Here is a 23034-nt window from a genome sequence, read left to right as displayed (position 1 = left end):
CCACAATCTTGTTTGATAAGGGAATGCTGTAAATGGTGCAGTTGTTTGAAACCATTTTTTTCAAAGGAGTGTTGTTATGGCGAGTTTAAATGTACTATGAACAGCCCCCTGATAGATTGAATGGCATGTAAAAGTGTTGATCCAAACTGTCTAAAAAGCTGCTTAGCCTGGGTGGCCCTTACAGGATTTCATAATTTGATATTTTATCATAGAGGGTCTTCACGGTTCTGTAGAAGAGTCTGTGAGGATGTCTTAAATCCTGTTTCAGTGACATTACCTTACATTTTTATGAGTTGCCTCATTTTATTTGGAACATTGTGCTCTGTCTTTTCTCCTTGTGTCCCCTCCTTCAACATACCTGACCCTTGACATCCATGAACTGGGCAGAATCCCTCCTACCCCTTCTTGTGCTTCTGGTTACAGTTATAGTTTTCTGGGAATAGTACTGACATGCATAGAGTATTGCACCCATCCTGCCTCAGCATTTAGCCTGAGCACATTAAAGCCAGGTCGTTGGAGAACTTCAAATTTCGGCAGATGGGATATCTGTTATGACGGAGTAACTCATCCGCTGAAATCTAAATAAGGCCCTTAGTCTCCCTACCTAAAATAAAAATGAATTTTATCTTGTGCAATGTAATGAATGAGTGCTCGAGTAAATTGCTCGAGTGCCTTTGGGCCGAGTTCACACTAAATAAAACTACAACAATAATAATACAGGTTCACGAATGTGGGCTATTTTTTGGGACTGCCTGGCCTAATTGTGACCCTGCTTTCTCGTGGCAGAGGTAATAGAGATTCTGGAATTGCGAACACAGAAGTGGGCAGACGGGATTCCACCATTTTTGGGTGTTCATCCCCTTACTGCTAATTTCAAAATCAGGACCGAAAGTCATCTTTAAAAAGAAGATGAAAAACAATTTGAGTTTAGGTTGGTGTGGGTGGAAGTGTATAAGAACGTTTACTTGAAATGGACGTGAGTTTTTCTTTATCTTTGCAAGTCCGGAGCAGGAACCAAGAGTTGTTTGTCGTGCAGAAAACCGGTTTAGTTCACATAATGGTACTGTAACGTCTTCAAATCACCCAAACGCCACTTAAGTGGGCTCCCAATTACAGCATTCAAGGCCTCATTATGTGTCTGGTGCTCCGACTGCCATATTATTACTGTGGTGGAGGTCTGGCGGTGCCGGCGGTCTCAATCCACCAGGGCAGCGCTGCCAAACAAAGGCTGGCGAAGAGGGGGTCCGGTAGCCTATGCACTTGGCATGGGCAGTGCAGGGGCCCCCAAGGACAGCCCTTTTGCGCTTTTCTCTGCCCGAATTACGAGCAAGTGAAAAGCGCGATGGGTGCTGTCGCACCCGACACACTGCAACATTGCCGGCGGTCCTATTACAAGCCGGCGTCAATGTTGTGGTGAGTATTCTGCTGGGCAAGCGGGCAGAAACACTGTTTCCACCCTCTGGCCCAGCGGGAAACTCATAATTGGGCCGGTGGGCAGAAAACCGGAGTGGCGGTTTTCCTTCCGAAAGAGTTCGGCGGGCGGCAGAGGCCACCCACCAAACTCAAAATGAGGCCCTCAATTTTCTTACGTCTGCTGACCCACTTCCTCTTCACACATCAATAAAGAAACTATCAGATTGGTCCTTCTTTGCAACTATTTGGAAACATTACTGCATGCAAAGGTTAATTTAGTATAATTGTGAAAAGAACACAGATCCTTACAGTCTGACTTGCAGAAACGAGGACAATGACGGAATGGCATCTGTTGCCCTTACAAAAGAAATACTGAGTTTTAAATACTAATTGATGTGTCAGTTCATTGCAAAGTCTATTTATTCAGGGCATGTTAATATTGTATATTTTCATTTTTTGACAGGTAAAGAAGCTGAATGCAATGATAGCTGAAAAGAAATCAGCCTTAGCCCCTGTTATAAAAGAACTGAGACCATTACGGCAGAAATGTCAGGTTGGTGGCAAGAATATAACAGATTATTGAGTAAATTGGTACTGTGAGTCATGTTTCCCTGAAAGCACTATTATGCTGATGGCAATGATAGATTTAAAGACCATGAAGTTTTGTTTTATCATTTTAACAATTGCTTGGATACGGCGTTTCTGATGAAAATAGATCACAACAGTTAGTATGTCAGTGTTTTTCTCTTTTGTGACTTCAGAAGAGGTTGACGAGGAGAAAATAAGCCTTAAGAAAAATGTTCTCACTGTAGTTGCGCTTGAAGGCTCTTTTAAATGACAGTTAATCTGGGAGAACCCAAATGTCAGAAGACAAGGCATGGCTTCAGAAGTGAAAATAGCTACTCATAAGAAGCCGAATCGGCATTTTTTCTAAAGCGCTCCATATGCCCCAGAAGTGGTCTCAGATCTTAATCCACAAAGTCACACATGCCTGGAGGAATCTGTACGATTTATTTGTGTGCGGTGGGAGGGGGGGCGGGGGCGCTAGGTAGTTGCCTGTGTCACTGCCCTGAGCTCTTGCAGGTTTCAGATAGATAACACACACTAGCCTTCTACCACGTAGAATGATCTGCCACCATGTCTCGCGGTAGGCATATGTGTCGATAACGTGGCAACTTTAAAATGTTCGTTCTCTCGAACATGGCGCCCAGAATGCCACAAAAACACATCAGACATGTATGGAGAGATCCCTGAGGTTATTTGATTAACTGAGCTGTTGATAGTTGTCAGTGAGGCTGACAGTGCTGTAAATGGAATAACCAAACCACAGGGAGATCTGCCATTATTACACTTCGTTTCAAAGCGAGGTACCGTTGTTATTATCACCCTTCGTACACATTGAGTTTGGCTGTTTGCAAATTACAATCCCCCTTAATGTGCCAATAGTTTCACTGTTTCAAAATGAAGGTTTGTCTTAACAAAGATTGTGCCCAGGGCAAGGTCGAGACAAGCAGACGTTTTCACTTACGTAACAGGTAACTACAGACACATGATTACATAGAATAAATAAATGAACGCCCACCAGAGCATCAAATGTTTCTCCATCATGGGATATTCATCAGTATCTAAAAATAGAAAAATTCTACCTGGGACCTGAGAGTGGTTTTCCACAAAACTGTCCAATTATAAAATCCAAAAATGTATCTTATATTTGATTTTCACTTTTTAATAAAATATCTGTAAATATATAGTAACGCCCCATTTAAAACTGGAGTAGTTCAGCCCACAGCTCACAAATAACAGTTATATTCCGAGGTGGCACAGGGCATCTTCACCCCAATGTGCAGGACCCTGGCTCGATATTTTCTCCACTGAAGAGAATGTGCAGTACAAAAACCTTTGAACTCTGGAGTTTCCAAGAAAGCTCTCTCTCAGAGAAGCATTGAGCCTAGAGTGGAGCACCTTTCTGCTGCTGCCTCTCGTGCCGGGAGTTTTGAAGAAGATCAGGGATGTCTGGGCCCAGGTTATCCTAGTGGCTGCAGGTTGGGCAAGGAGAGTGTGGTAACCTGAACTACTGGGCATGAGCATCTGTCCTCTGATCAGGCTATGACTTAAACAGAACCTCCTATTGCCGCAGTAGGCAAAATCTTGCACCGAACCTGTACAATCTGCACCTCCATGTGTAGATTGAATGGCAATTTTTGAAAGCATTTGATCCTCCTCCTCAGTTGTGGATGTCATCCTGGCTTTCAGTTGTTGTCGTATGGCCCAGTGAGTACTTGCATTGGTCAACTTTAAAGGTTATCGTTCTGCCCTTTCAGCCTTTTTACATTTACTGGACTAACCGCCCCTGTTCAAGTCACCCAGTGTGATGAGATTTTTGAAAGGTGCAAATCATTTTTTTCCTGCAAAATACCATTGTGATCTTCAATTGGTTCGTACTTTACTCATGTGCATGCCATTCGAAATCATGCACTGCTGCCCTTTATGTCTTCTGACTTTGAAGACTGTTTCTAGTTGTCGTGACATTGGCTTGCATGAGTAAACTCCAACAAGAGCTTTCATTTTCCCTGTCAATCACACTAAAGACCATTGGGTGGACGATCTCTGGGGTAGAGGCAATGCAGAAAAGGACTTTGCCAAGGTGGATAGTCCTCTGCATTGAGATGCGCTATGTATTGGCCTACATCCAAACTCTGCAAGAACTGAAGGCCCATTCCATCAGGGCCATACCAATACTCTGACAGTGTCAAGAAAACACTGACATCACTGTCCTCTATGTGGCTTCATTGATCACTTTCAGGGCAGAAGCAAGTTGGCGCAGAGTCACAGTGCCACCTTCCAGCTTGTGGGAGCAATGCTATCAAATCATCCGGATCCAGCCTGGCTCCTGGGAATATTCAAAAGATGAGAAATTTGTGGTTAGGTAATGTATCCACCAGCAAGAACATGTCCGAAGGTAAGTAACTTGATCTTCACAACCTAGGCCTAGCTACATTTTACATTCTACATCTCTTCCTTCTTTACTAAAAATAATCTCAATATTCTAAAATCGCTATAATGAAGAAGAAGGCATTGATGATCTTCGAGTACCACTGGCCATGATTTACTTTAAATGTAAAATCGCATTTGTCAGATAAATGACAGAAAAATATACAGACAAGTCCATTCTTTAAAAAATATTAACACTTGATTTTTCAACTGCTATAGGTTTGTTTTTAATGGTACTTAGCAATTGATTGAAAATGAATTTGATGCATGATGTTAGCACATGACACCTTTTTTGTTTTAAAGATGTTACATTAAATAATACACTTTTTTGATTGATTGAAGTCCCTTTTTGCATGATGAAGATATTGATTTTCAGACTTAAATGAGGAGTCCTTTCTTTGGGCCTCAGTATAAAGATGCGCTGTGATGGTTGTGGGGAAATAAAAAGACACCACCATCACGTCTTACCTTTCTGCCAAGTTTAAACAGATTTGAGGAGAAGGTGGATTCCTAATTTTGAAGTTGTCAATTTGTGTACAGAAAAAGGCAACTTTTCTGCTATGTACATTAGTACTACTGATATCTGCTTCTTTCACTGTTAGATAGACTGTCATATATTGTTCACTTGGAAGCAGTGTAAGTCGTTTCTTTTCTAAGTTTTATTTGTGACATTTTCATATACTCCACCCATCACAACCTCTTAGCTTATTTTGATCATGTACCCGAGCAAGCATTTTGTTGTTGGGGCTATACCAGTGCTGCATCAACAAAACATAAGTAGGAAGGAAGCTATTTTCAACACTCAACAGCAATGCATAAAATTACATGTCATGTAGAAATACAATTAATAATGGTCCTTGGAGCACATTAAGCAGAGACTAGGGGGTAAGCCGCCATGACTGAGCTCCACAATTAATGGGGAGGGAAAGGGCGGGGTAATCCTATGCTGCCTGCTCCCCGCTGTGTTGGAGTCTCATCAGGGGTAGAGGACCATGAGTGACATTACAAGTGCCCTTCAAGGGTGGCGCTCGTCCGTGGAGTACCTTAACTCCCTCAGCAGTTTGTGCCATCATTTCAGGTCTTCCAAAAGCTTGGGATCTGATCTGACCTGCTTCATACGCACATCTTCAGCTGTACACCACTAAGGGCCTCATTTAGATTTCGGAGGTCAGGGTACTCCGTCACAACGGTAACGGATAGCCGGTCCACCTAAATATAAATCCCATAGGATACAATGGAATTTATATTTCGGCGGATGGATTATCCGTCACCGTTGTGACATAACCCGTCCTCTGAAATCTAAATCAGACCCTAAGTCATTTTTTACTGTGTGATACATTGATTTTCTGGATAATGATGAAATGTAGTACATTTAAAAAAAATACTATAGAATTATGTTTTGACAACTTTTTTTATTTGCATGCACTATAAAAAGTTGGAGTGCGCTTTGTCCATGGTGTGATGGGTGCTGTCATCTACAAGCAGAAACCCACCACCAGCAGCAGGAGTCCTCATCCATCACCACAATACAGGCAAAATGTCCTTGGGGGCATGTCACAAGCAAAAGCCGAGAAAGAGAGAAATGTGTTAAAGTAATACCTCCAATTTCCCTTGCCGTTATAAGTTCCATTACCATCACAAAATCATCAAAAAAGTAAATCAGAAGATTTCACACATCAATTGCATGCTTGCAAAATATACGAGGGAAGATTGCAGTGCTGTTGCCTGCACTGTGCCTTTTATGCAGAGTTGTTCCGTATCCTGTGCCTTTTTGTGCCTGCGTGGTAGTGTTAGTGTTGCACCCTCACATATATGTGATTGTCAGAAAAAGATGACTTTTGGTCCTTAAAACGAGAGACTACTCCACAACTCCAGTGCTGAAAATTCTTATTGCCGAATGTATATGTAAAGTATCTTTTTTCTGGATTATGCTGTTAGGTGCACGACCCTGTAATATGTGCGCAGCCTGAAAGATTGATTTACATCAGATTCAGGCTAGGCTCGCTACCGCTACGTTCTTTCACCTGTACTTGGTCTAAAGATGACCCTTATGCCAATTTCTGCCCGATGGGCTGCTGCCTTCCCGAATGTAGTGCACACGTACTATTCCATTGTCCTGCTTATGATAAACAACAAATCAAATGGATTGTACCTCTTTGTAGAATCATGGGCTTCCAGAATCGGTTTACTGCCCTTAGAATTCTTAGGTCAAATACTGAGGGCATGGTCGCATTTGCCTTACCAAGATACTTAGATAAAATTTGGTGTGCTAGAACAAAAATGCTAAAGTCATCTCATTAATAGGAGGCCATAATGGGAATACTTTGTACTTTCATCCTATCTGTCGTTGTTAACTAGGAATATATATGTTCTATGATATTTATTATGGAAAATTTTACATTTTTGTATGATTTTATAATATGGCATGATTTTAAAGGGAAAATGTTTTATATTCTAGGACTTTTATCCATAGTCTGTTTTTGTAAAATTGTGATTTTGTGATGCGCTTTTATGGTATTTTTGTCTTACCGAAATAAAGCTAACAATGATGATGATGATGATGATTTGCATTCACATGCCTGTATGGAAGGTTTGGTGTAAAAGGCCAGAACGTGTACGGTGTGTGTAACCTGAAGGGAAGCATTCTTATGTGGTACCTTAGCCCGTTGTAAGATATGTGTAACCGAGGGAAACTCTGCAGTACCTACTATTCTAAACCACACTTGTATGCATGAATGAGGGGAGAAACACTTTTCCAAGGGAACCGAAGGATACAGTCTCCCTAACTCGAATCAAAATACCTAAAGAAAGTACCCTAGCACCTCTTCCTCGTTTGTGTTAACACAATACGTGTCTGCCTTCCTCAAGAATAGCACTTGTGCTTATCCTTTATGGACCCTCACACACCTCATTGGAGTCATGCTTCATCATTGGGTCGGACCCCGGGAACTAAAAGCGGGAGTGGACTCAACCATATCCCAGAGAGCACTTTGCTTATTGTTCCTAATCTAACGGGGACTATAAAAATATTAAAAATATCTAGTTTGCACCCCTGTTTGCCTTTTTGTTGCCTGCCACCAGTATGATTTAAAGCTATTAATTGGGTATTATCGGGTTACTACCCCTGTATCCTACTGCGCGTGAACATGCTTCAGCCCTTCCAAACGGCCATACACGGGTCCTGAGATCATTGTGTAAAATAAGAGCTTTTTACATCTGGGTGAATCGTATTTTCACTTCAGTATAAACCCCAGCTAACGCCGTCTTCTTTTCTTGGTTTATGAAATGCCTACAATTCACTTAAAACGTTCATGAAAAATATGAATAAATACACGTACCCCACTTTTTGCAAATACAAATTTAATCCTTCCTATTTTCCCATTCATAATTGAATGTGACCTAGCATTCTCGGTGAGCTGCCCGTTGTGGGGTGTTGTAAGACTGCGTATGGGCGGTCCCTGTCTTTGATTGCAGTAGGAACAAAAAACCTGTGCACCCGTAGAATGAAATGCGCAGTTGCCTGTGACTGAGATAAGTTTACGTTTTCTAGCTGGCGGGTTTTGTTGTTTCCTCAGTAAGTGGTGCAGGTTTGAGATTTGAGTCCTAGATCTCGGTGTCTGAAACAGCTCGACCACTCCTGAAAATGCACATTTTTCGTCAAGAAATGCAAACATTTCTATAACATAGCTCAGTTAGGCCAAAGAATTTCATTTTCTTGAAAACTCTATTTGTTTTCACTGAAACACCAGATTTTCATTTTTAGTAAGGTCATTTTTGCCCCACCCCGAATATCAACTGATCATTTTTGTTACTTTCACACAGACCGGATTCTGCATTTTATGCCCATTATTATAATATACCAAATATTCCCATCATATGTCAGGGTGTTTCATTACTCTTATGCAGGGAAAGCCCAAATTTTGTTGTGAATGCACACAGCATTTCAAAGATGAGCCACTTTTATGCCGTTGGTCGCCAATATCTAAATCAGGCCCTTGGCCTTTAGGCCAGGGTGATGATCCTTGATCGAACCTCCATCACTGACCACTAGCTCAGACTTACAGGCACTCACTTCCATTTGCTCACCCATAAAGTGACCTACAGAAATATCCAAGCATAGATGGACAAGCACTTCATCCCCTCCCCACTTACATTCCTAGACCCTGCCGCACTGAAAGGGTTTCTGCTTCAGCTGTACTGAGGCCTGGTACTAGCATGAATAGGGAACCAGAAGGAGTGGTGGAAGGCATCATGAGCCATTTTCTGATTGTTCCACAGAAATCTCTTCTGTTCTTCTCTGGCAATCACCAGAAGCATCTGAAGAGGTCATTGCCTGAGCCAGGTACTGGTGTTTGCATTGTCCTCGCTTACATGAATGCTGCACGCAGAATGAAGGCTTCATAACCACCCTCTGTCTGCATGCAGTGCACATGTGCAAGGAGTTATTTAGCTAAACTTATGAACTATGTTGAGGCTCTCAACTCAACTAGCAACTTAGTCAGTGGTAGCTTAAAACTGGGAGGGTCCATCCACAACACCCTAGGTTGCCTGTGTCTATATATTTAAAATGTCACTTTCTTTTTAGAGTTTAACTTCATTAACTGAAGTGACCAAGATTGTAACTAATCTGTTAATTCTTTTTTGTAATATTAACAGGAAAATAATCATATATGGAATTTGAAAGGGAGTTAGCAGTGATTATTTCATATTGTCACTGCATTGTTGGAAGCAGTAAAATAAGTGCATACCTTACATGCACACTTTCAAATATTGTCCTGTTTCCAAGGCATTTGATGATGCATTTATTGCTTATAAATTTATGTATTGGCGCATACAGGGTTTAATGAAAGGAAACCTCATGATTAGAAATCTATCTTGAACAGAACACGTTTCTTTACAGAATTTGAGTTGTGGTGATGTGACTGACCTCTTCAAGTATAGAGGAGCAGTTGTATTTATGTATTTCAGTGGTTATTGCAATACAATTCCAAGTCAGATTTCTATGAAAGAATGTGTTCTAGAATTTTTAATGAAATTGAGCACTGGAGGTCTTAACATGTACATTTATTCCCAGGATTCATACCACTCAATCAGACCAGTAATTACGGACTTATACTGCCTTTGCAACCTTTATCCTAAATGTAATATTAACTTTCTTACCTCCATTTACAAAACTGGATGGAAGTGCTCAAACTACTCCTGTTATGGATGCACCATTGTGGTTGTAGAGAAAGCTTGATTGCTTTGTGTGACATTGAAGTGCTGAAAGAGGCGTGTGCAAAAATAAACAGCACATGGTGCTGGATGGCCCCCGCCCTGCCATTGGTGGGCTCTCCCAACCTCAGGGATACTTTAGCGCTTGACAAATGGAAGCATAATCAACTGTGGAGAACTAACACCTGTTGGGGACTGCTGAGGAGAACTGGAAACTTTGGCTGTTGTGATGGAGAAGCTTGGTCTCTCAGCTGGTCAGTTTTTGTTGTATGGTGCCATCTTCACCATCCTATGGGATGACTAGAGATACTGTACCTTAGGCATATCAACTGATACAATTAATGATTGATAGGCAAGGCCAGAAATTGATAACCTGGTTCAACAAGACCTTTCTCTCTATAACAAAATGAACATGACTGGCTCGAAGATGGAATGGGGAAATGATCTGGAACCAGAGACAATCCCTCGAGTAAGCTTACAGGGTTTCCAGGAATGCCCGATTTATGTACGCCAAATTTACCTATCTAAATAGGACATACTTGACACATAAAAGAATCAGAATGATTTATTGCCCTTCAGCATGGCCTGTCCTAGGTGCAGGTACAGCAATGCAGCATTTTTTTACATGATGTGGGAGTGTCCTGTTATCAGCCATTTCTGGAATGGGGTTACTGAACACCTCAGGTGGAGACCTAAGACAGGGTGGGAGTTGCACCCCAATTCCTACTTCCCGAGGCTCTTTGCATAGCTGCACAAGAAAAAAGATGGAAACAGATTTTTAGATCTAGCCTTCCTAATAGCAAAAAAGAGAGATATTGTGATGGAATTTAGGTCTTCTGAGACCCTTCTAGGAGAATAATGCAGAAAGTGTTGGAGAATTGGGCCAAAAGTGAAAGTGTGGCTTCATATCGAGAAATGAAACAGGACTACATAGAAGCTTGATGGAGGACTTAGAGACAAAATGTTACTCTTACTTTGTGATAGACTGGGAGTTAGGAAATGGATGGTCTGGGCGAGAGCAATAGACTTAGTAGATTGGAGGGAATTGATAATGGGTAGTATGTTAGTATTGGGTAAAGACGTGTGGGAAAGAGTCCTTGCATCCTGCTGGTTCCCACCCCTACATCTTCCCCTGTGGACAGACACCCAATTGGACCCATTCGTATTGAATATTTTAGGTTATTATGTGAATTTAGAACACCATACTCGTACAGGATTCGTGGTTTGCCTTATTTGGTCAGCCCATAGACAAAGTTATGTAAAGAACGAGATGTAATCTATTTTATCCTCACTTTCTTTCATTGGCCTTGGACCCTGAGGTGCGTTTGCTTTTTTTGCTACTGAAGTGTAAACTGTAATATGCTGCACTGTCGACAATCAAAACGTGTCTGAGTGTGTGCGTGTGAGTGTGTCTATATATAATATATATATATATATAGAGAGAGAGAGAGAGAGAGAGAGAGAGAGAGAGAGAGAGAGAGAGAGAGAGAGAGAGAGAGAGAGAGAGAGAGAGAGCGCGCGCGAGCGAGAGACACTAACCTTCCTTAGTTCAATGTAGATGTCATAAAATAACACTTGTGAACACAATATTTAAATAGTTTACACACCTGAACCGCCTGTGAAGACACAGACTTAGTCAGAACAAGCCTGGCAATCCTTATCATTATTTCAGACCCTGTGACTGTTTGTTTTTATGGGTTCAAGGCAGATTTGGGCCAAGTACCATTTGGGGTTTTTAAGGGATTCCCGTTGTGATTTTTGAACAGACCCCCCCTCAATTTGCATTGTTCTTCACCATTGATTTCACCATACCTTAGTGTTTTGCCTTTCCCCTCTATGAATCAGTCTGTTCTCTTCCTGGACAGATGTACCTAGCTGCTATTTATCGGCTCAGCTGTAGTGTCCCAGACAAGTTAGTGTGAACATTTCCTATAAAAAAAGGTGTGCCGGTCTGCCCTTAAAGAGTACCTAAGGACAATTTTCAAAGGAAAGAAGACTGGATAGTTCTTCAATCTGAAGACTGGAGTTTGCCCACTAAAGAGATTTACTAGGAATTCAATTTAGGTTTGATTATAGCTCCAGGTGCTTGTTTTTTTCAGAATTTATTGTGGAATTTTTCCTTCTTATTGTATTTTTTCCAAGGAATGCCTTCTCCGTGAAGAGCCCTTTGTTTAATCAGATGTTATCTTCTCTAGAAATTCTAGAGATTCTTTGTATAATAAAAAAACAAGAATTTGCAATGCAATAGGTCTTGAATTTTCTTGAGTTAGAGCTATTGGCATTGTAAAATCAGAAATTGACTTTTCTTGCCTCATAAATTGGTCAACCCTGTCCATAATTTTGTCTTTTCCTGCAATGTTGTGGTGGTCACTGGCAGCTACTGACATCAGAAATCACAAGCCCTTGAGGAGAGACAAGAAGATGGCTGCACTACCTTGCGTTGTGTAAACATCTGAACAGAAATTGGAAAATAAGTCTGGAAAAGTATTTTATTTTAACAGAATGAAAAATCTTGCAAGCGTACTTGCCTCACATTTCAATGAGCAGAGCAGCCTGAGAAGATTTATGGTCCCAGTAAAGGAGATAAACAGTGCCATGTGTGCGATGTCGTGAGTGCTGGCAGGGAAGGGCCCTGGACAGAGAGAGACTCGAGATGTGACTAAAGCAAGTTCCACATCATTGCTTCTAGGTTTAGCTACATTCTACCAGAAAGGACATATTGTGACTTTCGTGAGCAGTGAGCTAAACGACCAGGGGCCAGATGTAGCAAGGGTTTTGCGAGTCGCAAACGGCGAAAAACGCCGTTTGCAACTCGCAAAAGCCACTTTGCTATGTTGAAATGCATTTTGCGAGTCGGATCCGACTCGCAAAATGCATTTCCGAATCGCAAATAGGAATGGGTGTTCCCTTCCTATTTGCGATTCGCAATGGTATGCAATTCCATTTGTGACCGCGTATGCGGTCGCAAATGGAGTCGCAGTTACCATCCACTTGAAGTGGATGGTAACCCATTCGCAAACGGGAAGGGGTCCCCATGGGACCCCTTCCCCTTTGTGAATGGACCCCAAAACATTTTTTCAGGGCAGGGAATGGTCCAAGGGACCACTCCCTGCCCTGAAAAAAACGAAACAAAAGGTTTCGGATTTTTTTAAATGCAGCTCGTTTTCCCTTAGTGAAAACGGGCTACATTTAAAAAAAAAAAAAAAAACTGCTTTATTTAAAAGCAGGTCGCTAACATGGAGGCCTGCTGACTACAGCAGGCCTCCATGTTAGCGAGTGCCTATACTTGCTATGGGGCCGCAATTTGCGACCCACCTCATGAATATTCATGAGGTGGGTCATTGCGACCCCATAGCGAGTTGCAGTTGGTGTCTGAGACACCGTACTGCATACCAAATTGCGAGTTGCAATTTGCGAGTCGGAAGGACTCGCAAATTGCAACTCGCAATTTGGTTTTTTCGTACATCTGGCCCCAGGTGTTTTTTTTTTGTAAAATAACTTTACCAGAGGTAAACAAGGACAGCACTGGAATAAAGCCAAAACAAGTGTTAGGGATATGGGAGGAATGAAATGCTGCAACAAGGCTCAACTGTTTTTAAAAAAAATAATCATACCATTGAACCGCGAGGAGAAAGGATAGCAGCTCAGATGGAAGGGAAAACTGAAACCAGACGAGAGGCGGGGCCATCACACACTGCATGACATAATGTGATGACCAACAAAAATGTTCTCTTAGTGAATGCTCCCTTGGCGGAATCTTAGCGCACAAAGGAGGGACATTTAGCACAATGCACCATTAAAAGTGAAGCATTTAAGACCAGCACAACAAAGAACGAATGGCAAGAGTGAGCATGGTTAAAACCCATATGCTGAAGACAGCATGTCTCGCAGAGACAGTGCATGCGCGGTCTAGGTTCGACCTAATCAGACCATAAAAAAGCGTTCTTTGCACCCAAAAATGTTAAGGAAGACTAAGAATGTAAAAACCTTATGAAATAAGAAGCACTTACGAGCCACATCACATTCTGCTTTTGGTAGCTCTCCATCAGAGGGAAAAATTTAGTGAAGGCTCTCGCTGCACCTCTTTGCATCTTTATTCTTTAATCACAGTGCGTCCTACGAAGCACAATCTGCGAGAAAAAGGAGGAGCATTGTTTGAGTCAAGAACATGACTCCTGTACAGTGACAGGCAATCATCGTTGAACCAGCAGTGTGCTCAGTATTGTAGAACTCAACAAGAAAATGGATATCAAGGGACATGTCACACAAGCTGCCAAATTCTGCATGTGTGTTAACACTTTATGTTGAAATGTGTGCTTTTGAGAAGTATGGAAGCAAATAACGACAAGAACATCAGGAAACGCAGTCAATATTGGATGGTATTTCTTTTTTGCCAATACGTGAAAGGCAGTTATATTTTGGTACCATTGAGATAAACATGAAAAAGTTAACATACCAACACTTTTAAGCAGGAAGGAAAATTTGCACAAATTGCTTCTAACAAATGTAAATGTCATAGGTTCGTATGTAAACCAATACAAAATATTAAAATATACTATCAACGAGTATCTCAGCAAAAATATCTGGTACAGATTTCCATCTAAGGTCACCTTCAAGTGGGTGAGGCCGCCATCGCCCACAGCAGAGAAACATCTTTTCAAGTATAACTGTCTCACTCTAAGTAATGACTTACCTCATCGACCTTCAGCATTGTCCACCCTGGTGGGGGAAATTCACAGCAGGTGGAAAAGTGGCGAAATTAACAGAAGACAAGTTAGCAAGGACATGGACTGGTCAATATCGAAATAACTTCACCTTGAAGAACTAACAAAAGGAAATGGAAGTGCCAAAAATGCAGAAGAACCAGAACATGTGCTCACAGTACTTATGGATGAAACAGGCCTGGACAAACTGACCCTCCCCTTCAAACCGCCCTCCCCCAATCGTAATTTCGGAATGCCAGCACTTCAGCAGATACATTTGGGAGACTGGATGTGTGTATTTTCATGTACCAATCATATAGAAACATAGAGACGTGAGTTTAGCAGTGGTAGCCACTCACTAACAAGAAAAATGATTTTCGTCTTCACTATACTGACAGCTGAAAAATCAATCATTTGGACACCCAAAGTGCAGTTTTGGGGACGAGACAATTCTGCCTTCATGTCAAACATGAAAAATCTAAGGCTGTTCTGATGCAAATATTTCAGGACCTGGGGCAGTTTTGGACATAATACAAGCAAACATATTTTTTCACTGAGCGTGTTAAGAACAAAACACATTAGCACTTATCGCAAATCTTTCACACAACTTCACAATTAATGTAAAATGTGCGAAAGCCAGTTTAGTAGTTCTCCTGAGAGTAAAAGTTTCCGTCTAAAAAAAAAAGCAGACTAAATGATTCACAAGGCATAGTGGACTTCCTAAGGACATTTAAAAAATCTGGCATTGTCCTCTCAAACATTTACCACTTTCTGAGAATATAAAAAAACAACATGGAAGTCGAATAAAAATATTGCTCTAAAGGTAAGTGGTCACTTATTTAGGAATATTCTTTTAACTCTAAAATAACAGCTACAGTAGAACAGCTGCAATTTATGACACTGTATAACTCTGGTCATCTTATGGGTGCCCGATTTGGAACTTTCCCGCCAACCCCTTAATGTTGGCACTGCCATTTGGAAAAGGACTACACAGCAGTCCTAAGGGAATCCGAAACTACAAACCATGTTATTATACACTTTCATGTCTAAGAGCAGTGTTTAATTTGTAAATAAAAACGTGCCGGTGCCCAAAGCTCTCCTCTTAAACACGCGTCTGCTGCATTTAAATGTGCGAGCACGGAATACCAAAGCAGCATAATCCTGAATCCATCTTGGGCCTCTTCAATCCATTTACAGTCACTCCCTGCCCTTTCAGATCACTCTTGTAGCTTTCTGCTTTCTACCTTTGTGACGCTTTTTTGTTTTTGTCTTCCTTTGTCTTTCTCATATGTGTCTTTTGCTCGCAGGAAATGCTTGAGGCAGAAGACTAAGCAACAGCCCTCAAAAATAAGTGCCGGTGCTCAGCACCGGAAACAACAAGCACCAATTAGGCACTGTCTAAGAGAGTCTGCCTAAACTGTATCGACCATCTGATTAGTTAAAGTGTGAAGCAGAAGCAGCATTAGCATATCTATTTTGACTGGCTAAGTTTGCCATATCCATCCTTGTCCAGAATGTTGTTTTCCATATTATCCATACTATTTCGCTACTTACATTTTTTTTTCATACAATTTATTTTGCAGAAAAATTCTCTCCACTTGCTACGTGGGAAGAGTGTCCCAAGTTACTGCTCAAACAAAACAAAGCATGTTGGAGAATCGAGTCAGCTGTTCATTAACTACACTCCCATCTGTAAAGTAATCTTGACTTGAAACAATCTGTGACACAATCAGTTGTATCATGCGTAATACAGTGCTATGAAAACGTTAAAGAACCACTAGTAGGACGATGTAAAGATCATTCTACTGGAGGAATGCATCACTCATGACATTTTCTGTGACATTGTTAAGGATAATACTGTAAGATTTGCAATAACATTTTTCATGAGAAACCTGTGCATGGTGGGGCGCAAGTTATAGTTACCTTAAGACACGAGATAAGTTTGATATAGGTACTCAAGATAATGAAATAGCGGATGGATTTCTGTGTTGTTTTTTTTTAAAGTTTAAAATGTTATGTTGTTACTGAACAAAAACATTTTAATTAGCTTATAAAGTGACCTTTGTTTTTTTCAGTTAAATATATATAAATATATACACACACACATACAGGCATCAGATGAATCATAGATGGGAATTGTGTATGGGGCATTTGAATAATAGCCAGCTCATGTGAGACAGTGACAGGGCTGGTTTTGGTGCAATGTGGCAAGATTCCAGGCCTGGTCTGAGAAAGGCGGATGGCACCGAAGCATCCTCATGGTCTGCGGCTCATCGCATTGCAATGATTCTGCTAGGCCCGTTTCATTTCTCGCCTATGCTTTCATGTTCACCGCGCCTGTAACCTAGAGCCTCCAGGGGTCTTCCGGTCCAGTTTGAGGTTCACGCTGGTATTCCTGCTTCTTTTAAGTGTTCATTTGTGGTTCCAACCAGGCTGGGTCCTCGGCCCTAAATCCATTTCCTGCCACTACTATATGGACGTCGGGCACATGGGCTCATTTTGTGTGGGGGGAGCTGCAGTCTTCAGTGGGTAGGCCTCGTGAGCCAAGTCTGGCCTGGCGCCTTACTAACACGCATGACTATATTCCTTTATGTAACACTGACAATAAATCCGGAGTTGACAGGAAGCACGTCCATCCGTCTAGCCATTCATGTAAGTATTTGAATTTAACGCTGTTAATTTCCCAGCTGTAGCAATGTTTAACTGTTACTCCAAGCCTAGGATGTTTTAACGCCAGTTTAGAATGGATGCTAATGAATTATAGTAATGATTTACATAAGGAGTAGAGCATGAAAAGTATCACACCTTGACAAAATAAAGACGCTATCTTTGACTAAATAAACACCAAAATAAAAAAAACAATCTGAACTTTGCTTTGGACAACAATATTTCAAGTATGCTAAACCTGCTGCAGGGAGTCAAATTTGAAACGCATTAAAGGGAATCTTTTATATAAACCTGCATTTTACTCTACTGGACTTAAAAAATATTTTTGAGTGCACTAAAATCTGCTCTCGAAACCTCTTATTGACCAGAACATACATTGCTCAGCTGCCACGTGCGGATTTCACTTACACGACCCTGTGCTCTTTCTACACTAGGAATTAACCCAGGAGTATGATGAAAAGAAAGCACAATATGACAGCTGTGCAGCTGGCCTGGAGAGCAACCGATCGAAGCTAGAACAGGTAATGCATGTGCACACCCCAGAACAGTACTTGTGCTATTCTTGTCCTATTCTTCATTGACGTCATTGTCTTCTAACAGCTGGCCTGTGATGGGCACTTCTTGCACACTCCTGAAACTGCTTAAATGTAATTTTATTGTGTAAGGGATGCTTGGTCCATCTCTTACACATCAAATACTTCTCAATAAGTTTATGCTTAGCTGCTTACAGTTTTCGCTTGTTTAGATCCTTTCTTAAGCCTAGTTAATCTTGGTTTAGGCCTTCATACTCAAACTGCAGGTGGATCTGGGATAAGCCACATTAGTACTTTCAGTCGCTTTGTGTGTTGTTGAGTTACATTATGAACAACTGTGGTAAACACTTACTGACACACGGCCAAAAAGGACTTTAAATTGGGGTAAGTTGTGGCGTAGATATGGAATTAATTCATGGCTAATATATTGAAAAGAACAGATTTGTTTTCCTGTGCATAGATGTGCACATTTGACCCCACCTACACACTACACAAATGAACTGACCGAAAACATAGTTCTATAAACCCTATTCTTTTTCACCTTATTGATGATGTATAAACAGTGGCCAAAGTACATTAAAAAAAAGTATGGGAACTGCGATGCTGTGCACAAGGGGGGGATGTGGGGGGGCGGTGTGAGTGAGGGTGGGGGCGTGGTCAAAGGTGTGGCTAAAAACCGAATAGTCTGTAACTTTATTTCTGTCTTTCACCTTCGCACAACTACATATAAAATAATGCCCAGCTTAGAGGAAAATTAATGCAAGGCATATTAACCAGCAAGAAATAAATTATTGTATATTTTGAAACCTCTATTAGTTATTACCCTGCACAAAAGAGTCACAAAATAGAATCTTGGGTGGTGCAGAGGAGAATAGTGACTTGTGTACATTTAGTTCTAAAAGGTTTCTGTTTATGACAGAAAGCACTATGAACATGCAAGTCATTATGAGTGCATGTATTAATAAATCCATCACTGGATTCAGTGAGGGTTTATTAATGTGAGATGTTTGATACCAAACATCCCTATTTTCAGTGAAGCTGTCATGTAGCTGGGGAACTTGTAATGAACAGTGTCCAGCACATATACTTAAAATGGCTTCCCTGTTCACTTGCTATGTCTGAGAATCGACAAATACATAGCAGGGGCATATCTGCTCATGCAGGTATGCCCTCACATGTAATATAATGCACCCTTCTTTTAGGCCTGGAAGACCTGCTACAGGGGTGACTTACATATATTGCATGCAGTGTAAAGTGGACAGGGCACACAGGCTGTGTGCTGTGTTGTTTTCATTTTAATTATGCAACAAGACACGCAGAATGTGAAAGCAGCACTGTGTGCACTTAGCTAGATGGTCCGTGAGGGTGGGATAATTCATGCTGCAGCCCTCAGGGGCCTTCCTTTCTTACCCCATGCCCAAGGTACCCTGGGTACCATTAACTAGGGACTTACAGTGGTAGCTAAAGGTTTGCCCATTGGGAAAAACGACTGTACAGTTTTGGGGAAAGATATCTGGCACTGGGGACCTGTTTAGCAACGACCTAGAGCCCTTTCAGTCAAAATTGTTCCAGAAACCAGGCAAAAAGTGTGTGTGTGTGTGTGTGTGGTGGGTGGGGGTGACCATGTCAGAAGAGACCCCCTCCCAAATAAAAGAGGATGAAGCTAACCCTTCCCGGGGGATTCTTCTTCTTTTTTACGTGGAAGCCCCTGGAAAGGCCATCTGCATTGGCATGGTCAGTCCCAGGTCTGTGTTCCACTGTAAAGTCCATTCCCTGTAGGGAGATGGACCACTTTACCAGTTGGGGGGTTTCACTTTCATTTGCATTAGCCATCTGAGAGGCCTGTGGTTAGTCTGAACTAGAAAGTGAGAGCCAAACAAGTATGGTCTCAGCTTCTTCAGGGACCAAACCACAGTGAAGTCTTCCCTCTCAATTTCACTCCAATGCTGCTCTCGGAGAGTTAACCTCCTGCTAATGAAAGCAACAGGTTGGTCATCACCATCATCACTGATTTGTGACAGGACTGCTTCTGTCCCATGTTCAGAGGCATACGTTTGCACAATGAACTGCTTATGGTAATCTGGAGCTTTTTAAGAAGGTGCTGAGCACATTGCTTCCTTCAGGGTATCAAAGTTGATAACTGACTGTCCAGTTTACTTTTTTAGGCATCTTTTTGGATATGAGTTCGGTGAGGGGTGCCATAATGATGCCATAGACCTTTACAAATCTTCTCAGATTTGCCTCAGTCATGCTAAGGAGTACCCTGACTTGGTTCTGGGTTGTTGGAGCTTCCCAGTCCAGAATTGTCTGGATCTTGGGTTGATGTGGTTGAACTTGGCATTCACCAAGGTGTCCTACGTATACAACCTGACCCTGCCCTATCTGGCACTTGCTTGTCTTGATAGGAGAAAACCTCTCAAACAAAAAAAAAAAAAGGTATAAAATAACTCTCTCCCATGCATTACTCGGTCTCACCCTGTACCTCTAACAATCTATCCACTATCCCACTCTGTGACTCATCCCAAACCTCATTCTACTACTGCGAACTCCAAAATAACCCTTCCTAGACTCTTTTTCCCTCTACCTCTCCTGACTCACTCCAGGCCTCAGTTTAGACTTTGAACTCACAAACAACCCTAGTAAATCCCCCCTCATGTATCTCCCCTTTGCCTCATCGCCTCATCCCAGACCTCATTTTACTACTGTGATCTCCCTGATCCTTTTCTACAGACTCTTCCCTCCATCTCTCCTTTACCCATCCCAAACTTCATCTTACTACTATGATCTCCCAAGTAACACTTCTGGATTCTTCCATCTTCTATCCTTCCATTATTCTATTCAATCCAACTAACAGACTCCCATGTCCACCGCTCAAATTAACTCCTATTTCTCTATACTAATAATACACTCATTTCCCTTTACTAATTTACCACTAATCCCTTTGGGTTCCAGAGTTTCGTGCTGCTCACCGAAAAATGCTTTGATGCCTCATCAGGGGTAGTAAGCACCATATAAATACAATTATTTTAAACTTGCATTACACACAGCATAAGGCAGGCTGCTACCATATGCACATAGAGCTCTACGATACAGTGTTTTAAAAATTTTGTTTGCAGACCGTACGTAGTGCAACTTTTTTTTTATAACTTTCTTTAAAAGCACACACTTCACAGCTTAGCTGGTAGCTCTCTTACTATACCCCTCAAAAAGAATAAATGTGTGTCATCAGAAAGCTTCAAGTGATTTCATCAATTAAAGCCAATGCTAGCTTCCAAGCACCCTTCACACTTGCAGATTGACCAGTTGCCACATTTACAATCTATTTAGGGAAGCAGGCGCCCTTGCGAGAAGGCTTGTTTAGCTGTCTTCTCCTCCCTCAGTATCAAAACACCAGAGACTCCCTGCCTTATACTTAAGCTGAAGCATTTCAGCTCTCAGAATTAACCTTCATGGGACAGATACCATTCCCCCTCCCTCCTCTTCCCCCACCCCCCACAGACACACACTCTTCATCCACTTTATATAAGGAATACAGATGACCCGTTCAGGCATTGTTAATGACTTTTTATTGGTCTTGGACACACATGGAATCAGAAAATTATAATATTATGTAAACGAGCCAGGAGTGAGAGGTTGTTGTGAACCAGGACCAAGAGGTTATTGTGTCGGAGTTACATTCTGTGTTGAGAGGAAAAGTCCATCCACTAGATGTTAGATTATGATCCAGAGCTTCACAGAACACATCTGGAAGGGACACTAGATAGTAACTGATGCCCCATTTATGCCTGCCCTGTATAGGAGAACTAGCAAGTCCATGTACAGACTAACAGAAGGTTAGGATGGCAGCAGCAGGGGTACTAGGTTCAGAGAGGTCTATTCAGGAACATGTGGGCTGGTTTGTGAAACCAATCTCATTCATAGACATGCATGCTTGCCATTCTAAACTACCAGATGGTCATATAACCAATTACTTGAAATGTGAAAGGAATCTTATTCAGTTTCAAACCATCAAACAGAAGAAATAGAGCAAACACTGACTCTATTTAGCCGAGGCAGAAATGAGATTCGAACTGAGAAATATCAGGCGCTTTCAACTTGGGCATCTTTGTTAAAACCTGCTGGAGGGAAAGACATGTACAAAAGCTCAGACAGACAGACAGACAGCATGACCATGAACTATATTTTCCATTGAAATTTCAGTCCCTGTGGTTCAAGAGAAGGGAGGGGGGTTTCAATCAGAATGTTAATGTTGGTTACTGTTGAGAGAGGGAACAGCCCCATATTTCCATTGTTTTGTTGAATTGTGAGGTTTTTTTTATGCAGCAGAGAGATAGAATTCAACAGCATTGACACGAGAACTGGTTTTACTGTATTTAGATATATACATGTGTGAACATCAGAAGAGCGCTGGTGCACCATTGGCCCTATGGGGTATGCTGTCTCTTCCACGTGTTGGTCCTTTTTATCAGTAGGAACGATGTGTAATGCCCACCACTTCAAAGTTAACTGTGTATGCCATTGATTAGCCACTGTTGAGAACCTGGGTGATGCAACTTAAATGGTGAAATCGATACCAGTTGCATAGTAAAGCTTAATTTCTAGAACTAGGTCAAATAAACGAATATCATGTCTGAGATGGAAAGAACCTCCTTTGGTTACATTATTTATCTGCTTTGGCGATGTGAGCAGGCATTGATAACTTGCTTTAAAAAGAAATACCCAACTATTTGACCGTAATCTTGGTTTCATCTTGTTCCATGATTTCTGGCTAAAAGGCTAAATTGGAACATAGACTTCAGGGGCAACTATTTGGCAACTGTTAAATCTATTGGGACATATTCTTTACCTTAGACTATTCCCCTGCATCAGACTGGATCTGGAAACTCTTGAGCATTACCTCTGTGCACTGGTAGATGGCACAGAACAGCCCCACGTTGGCATCGTAGGCGTTGTCTGTGCGGAGTGTGATGTGTGCAGTGCCTATATAGGCACCACCCAAGTGCCCTGACATCAGTTCTTTGCGCAGATTCACAAGAGACACCTCAGTCATTTTTTAACCACTTTTTCAACATTGTTGTTGGTATTTCTGAGCATACTGTTACCATTGTGAAACGGATGTCCTTCAAAAAGCCAGTGTGTTTTAAACCCTGTGATACTTGTCACAGGCAAATGTTTGTGATGGATGCCCCATCTGGTCTGTGTTTGGTGCCTGGAGCTGGAACAGGGCTCCAGAAACCGTCCTGAATGCCGCACCATAGATCTGAAGGCGATTTGGTAACTAGAGGTGAAGCTCCTGGCTGCCCTACATCAGAAGTCTCTGCATGACCCCAGGCGGAGATCATGTGGTGGTATCCGGCAGATTAGCCAGCCAGGACCCAACATTAATGGAGATCTATGTGCTCAATACGGATTAGGGAGGGTTCTTTGTCGATTTACCAGATATGATGGCTGCGCACCTCAATAACCTCTTTTATTGGGCGGAATTACAGTAGCATGGCTGACCCATTCATGGA

The 23034-nt window shown here is 41.7% G+C and overlaps 1 protein-coding gene across 1 annotated transcript in view; it reads left to right on the top strand.

The window, feature by feature from the left end:
• IFT81 (intraflagellar transport 81) overlaps positions 1-23034 on the top strand; it is a 616811-nt gene that overhangs the window by 516005 nt on the left and 77772 nt on the right. The window contains exons 14-15 of the mRNA XM_069214881.1: positions 1877-1966; positions 17423-17509. Coding sequence (XP_069070982.1) covers positions 1877-1966; positions 17423-17509 — 177 coding nt within the window. The remainder of the gene's footprint in view (positions 1-1876; positions 1967-17422; positions 17510-23034) is intronic.

Source organism: Pleurodeles waltl, chromosome 11 (genome assembly GCF_031143425.1).
Source record: "Pleurodeles waltl isolate 20211129_DDA chromosome 11, aPleWal1.hap1.20221129, whole genome shotgun sequence".
Classification (NCBI taxonomy): Eukaryota; Metazoa; Chordata; class Amphibia; order Caudata; family Salamandridae; genus Pleurodeles; species Pleurodeles waltl.
The sequence above is the reverse complement of the archived record's forward strand: the minus strand, read 5'-3'. Positions and strand labels throughout refer to the sequence as shown.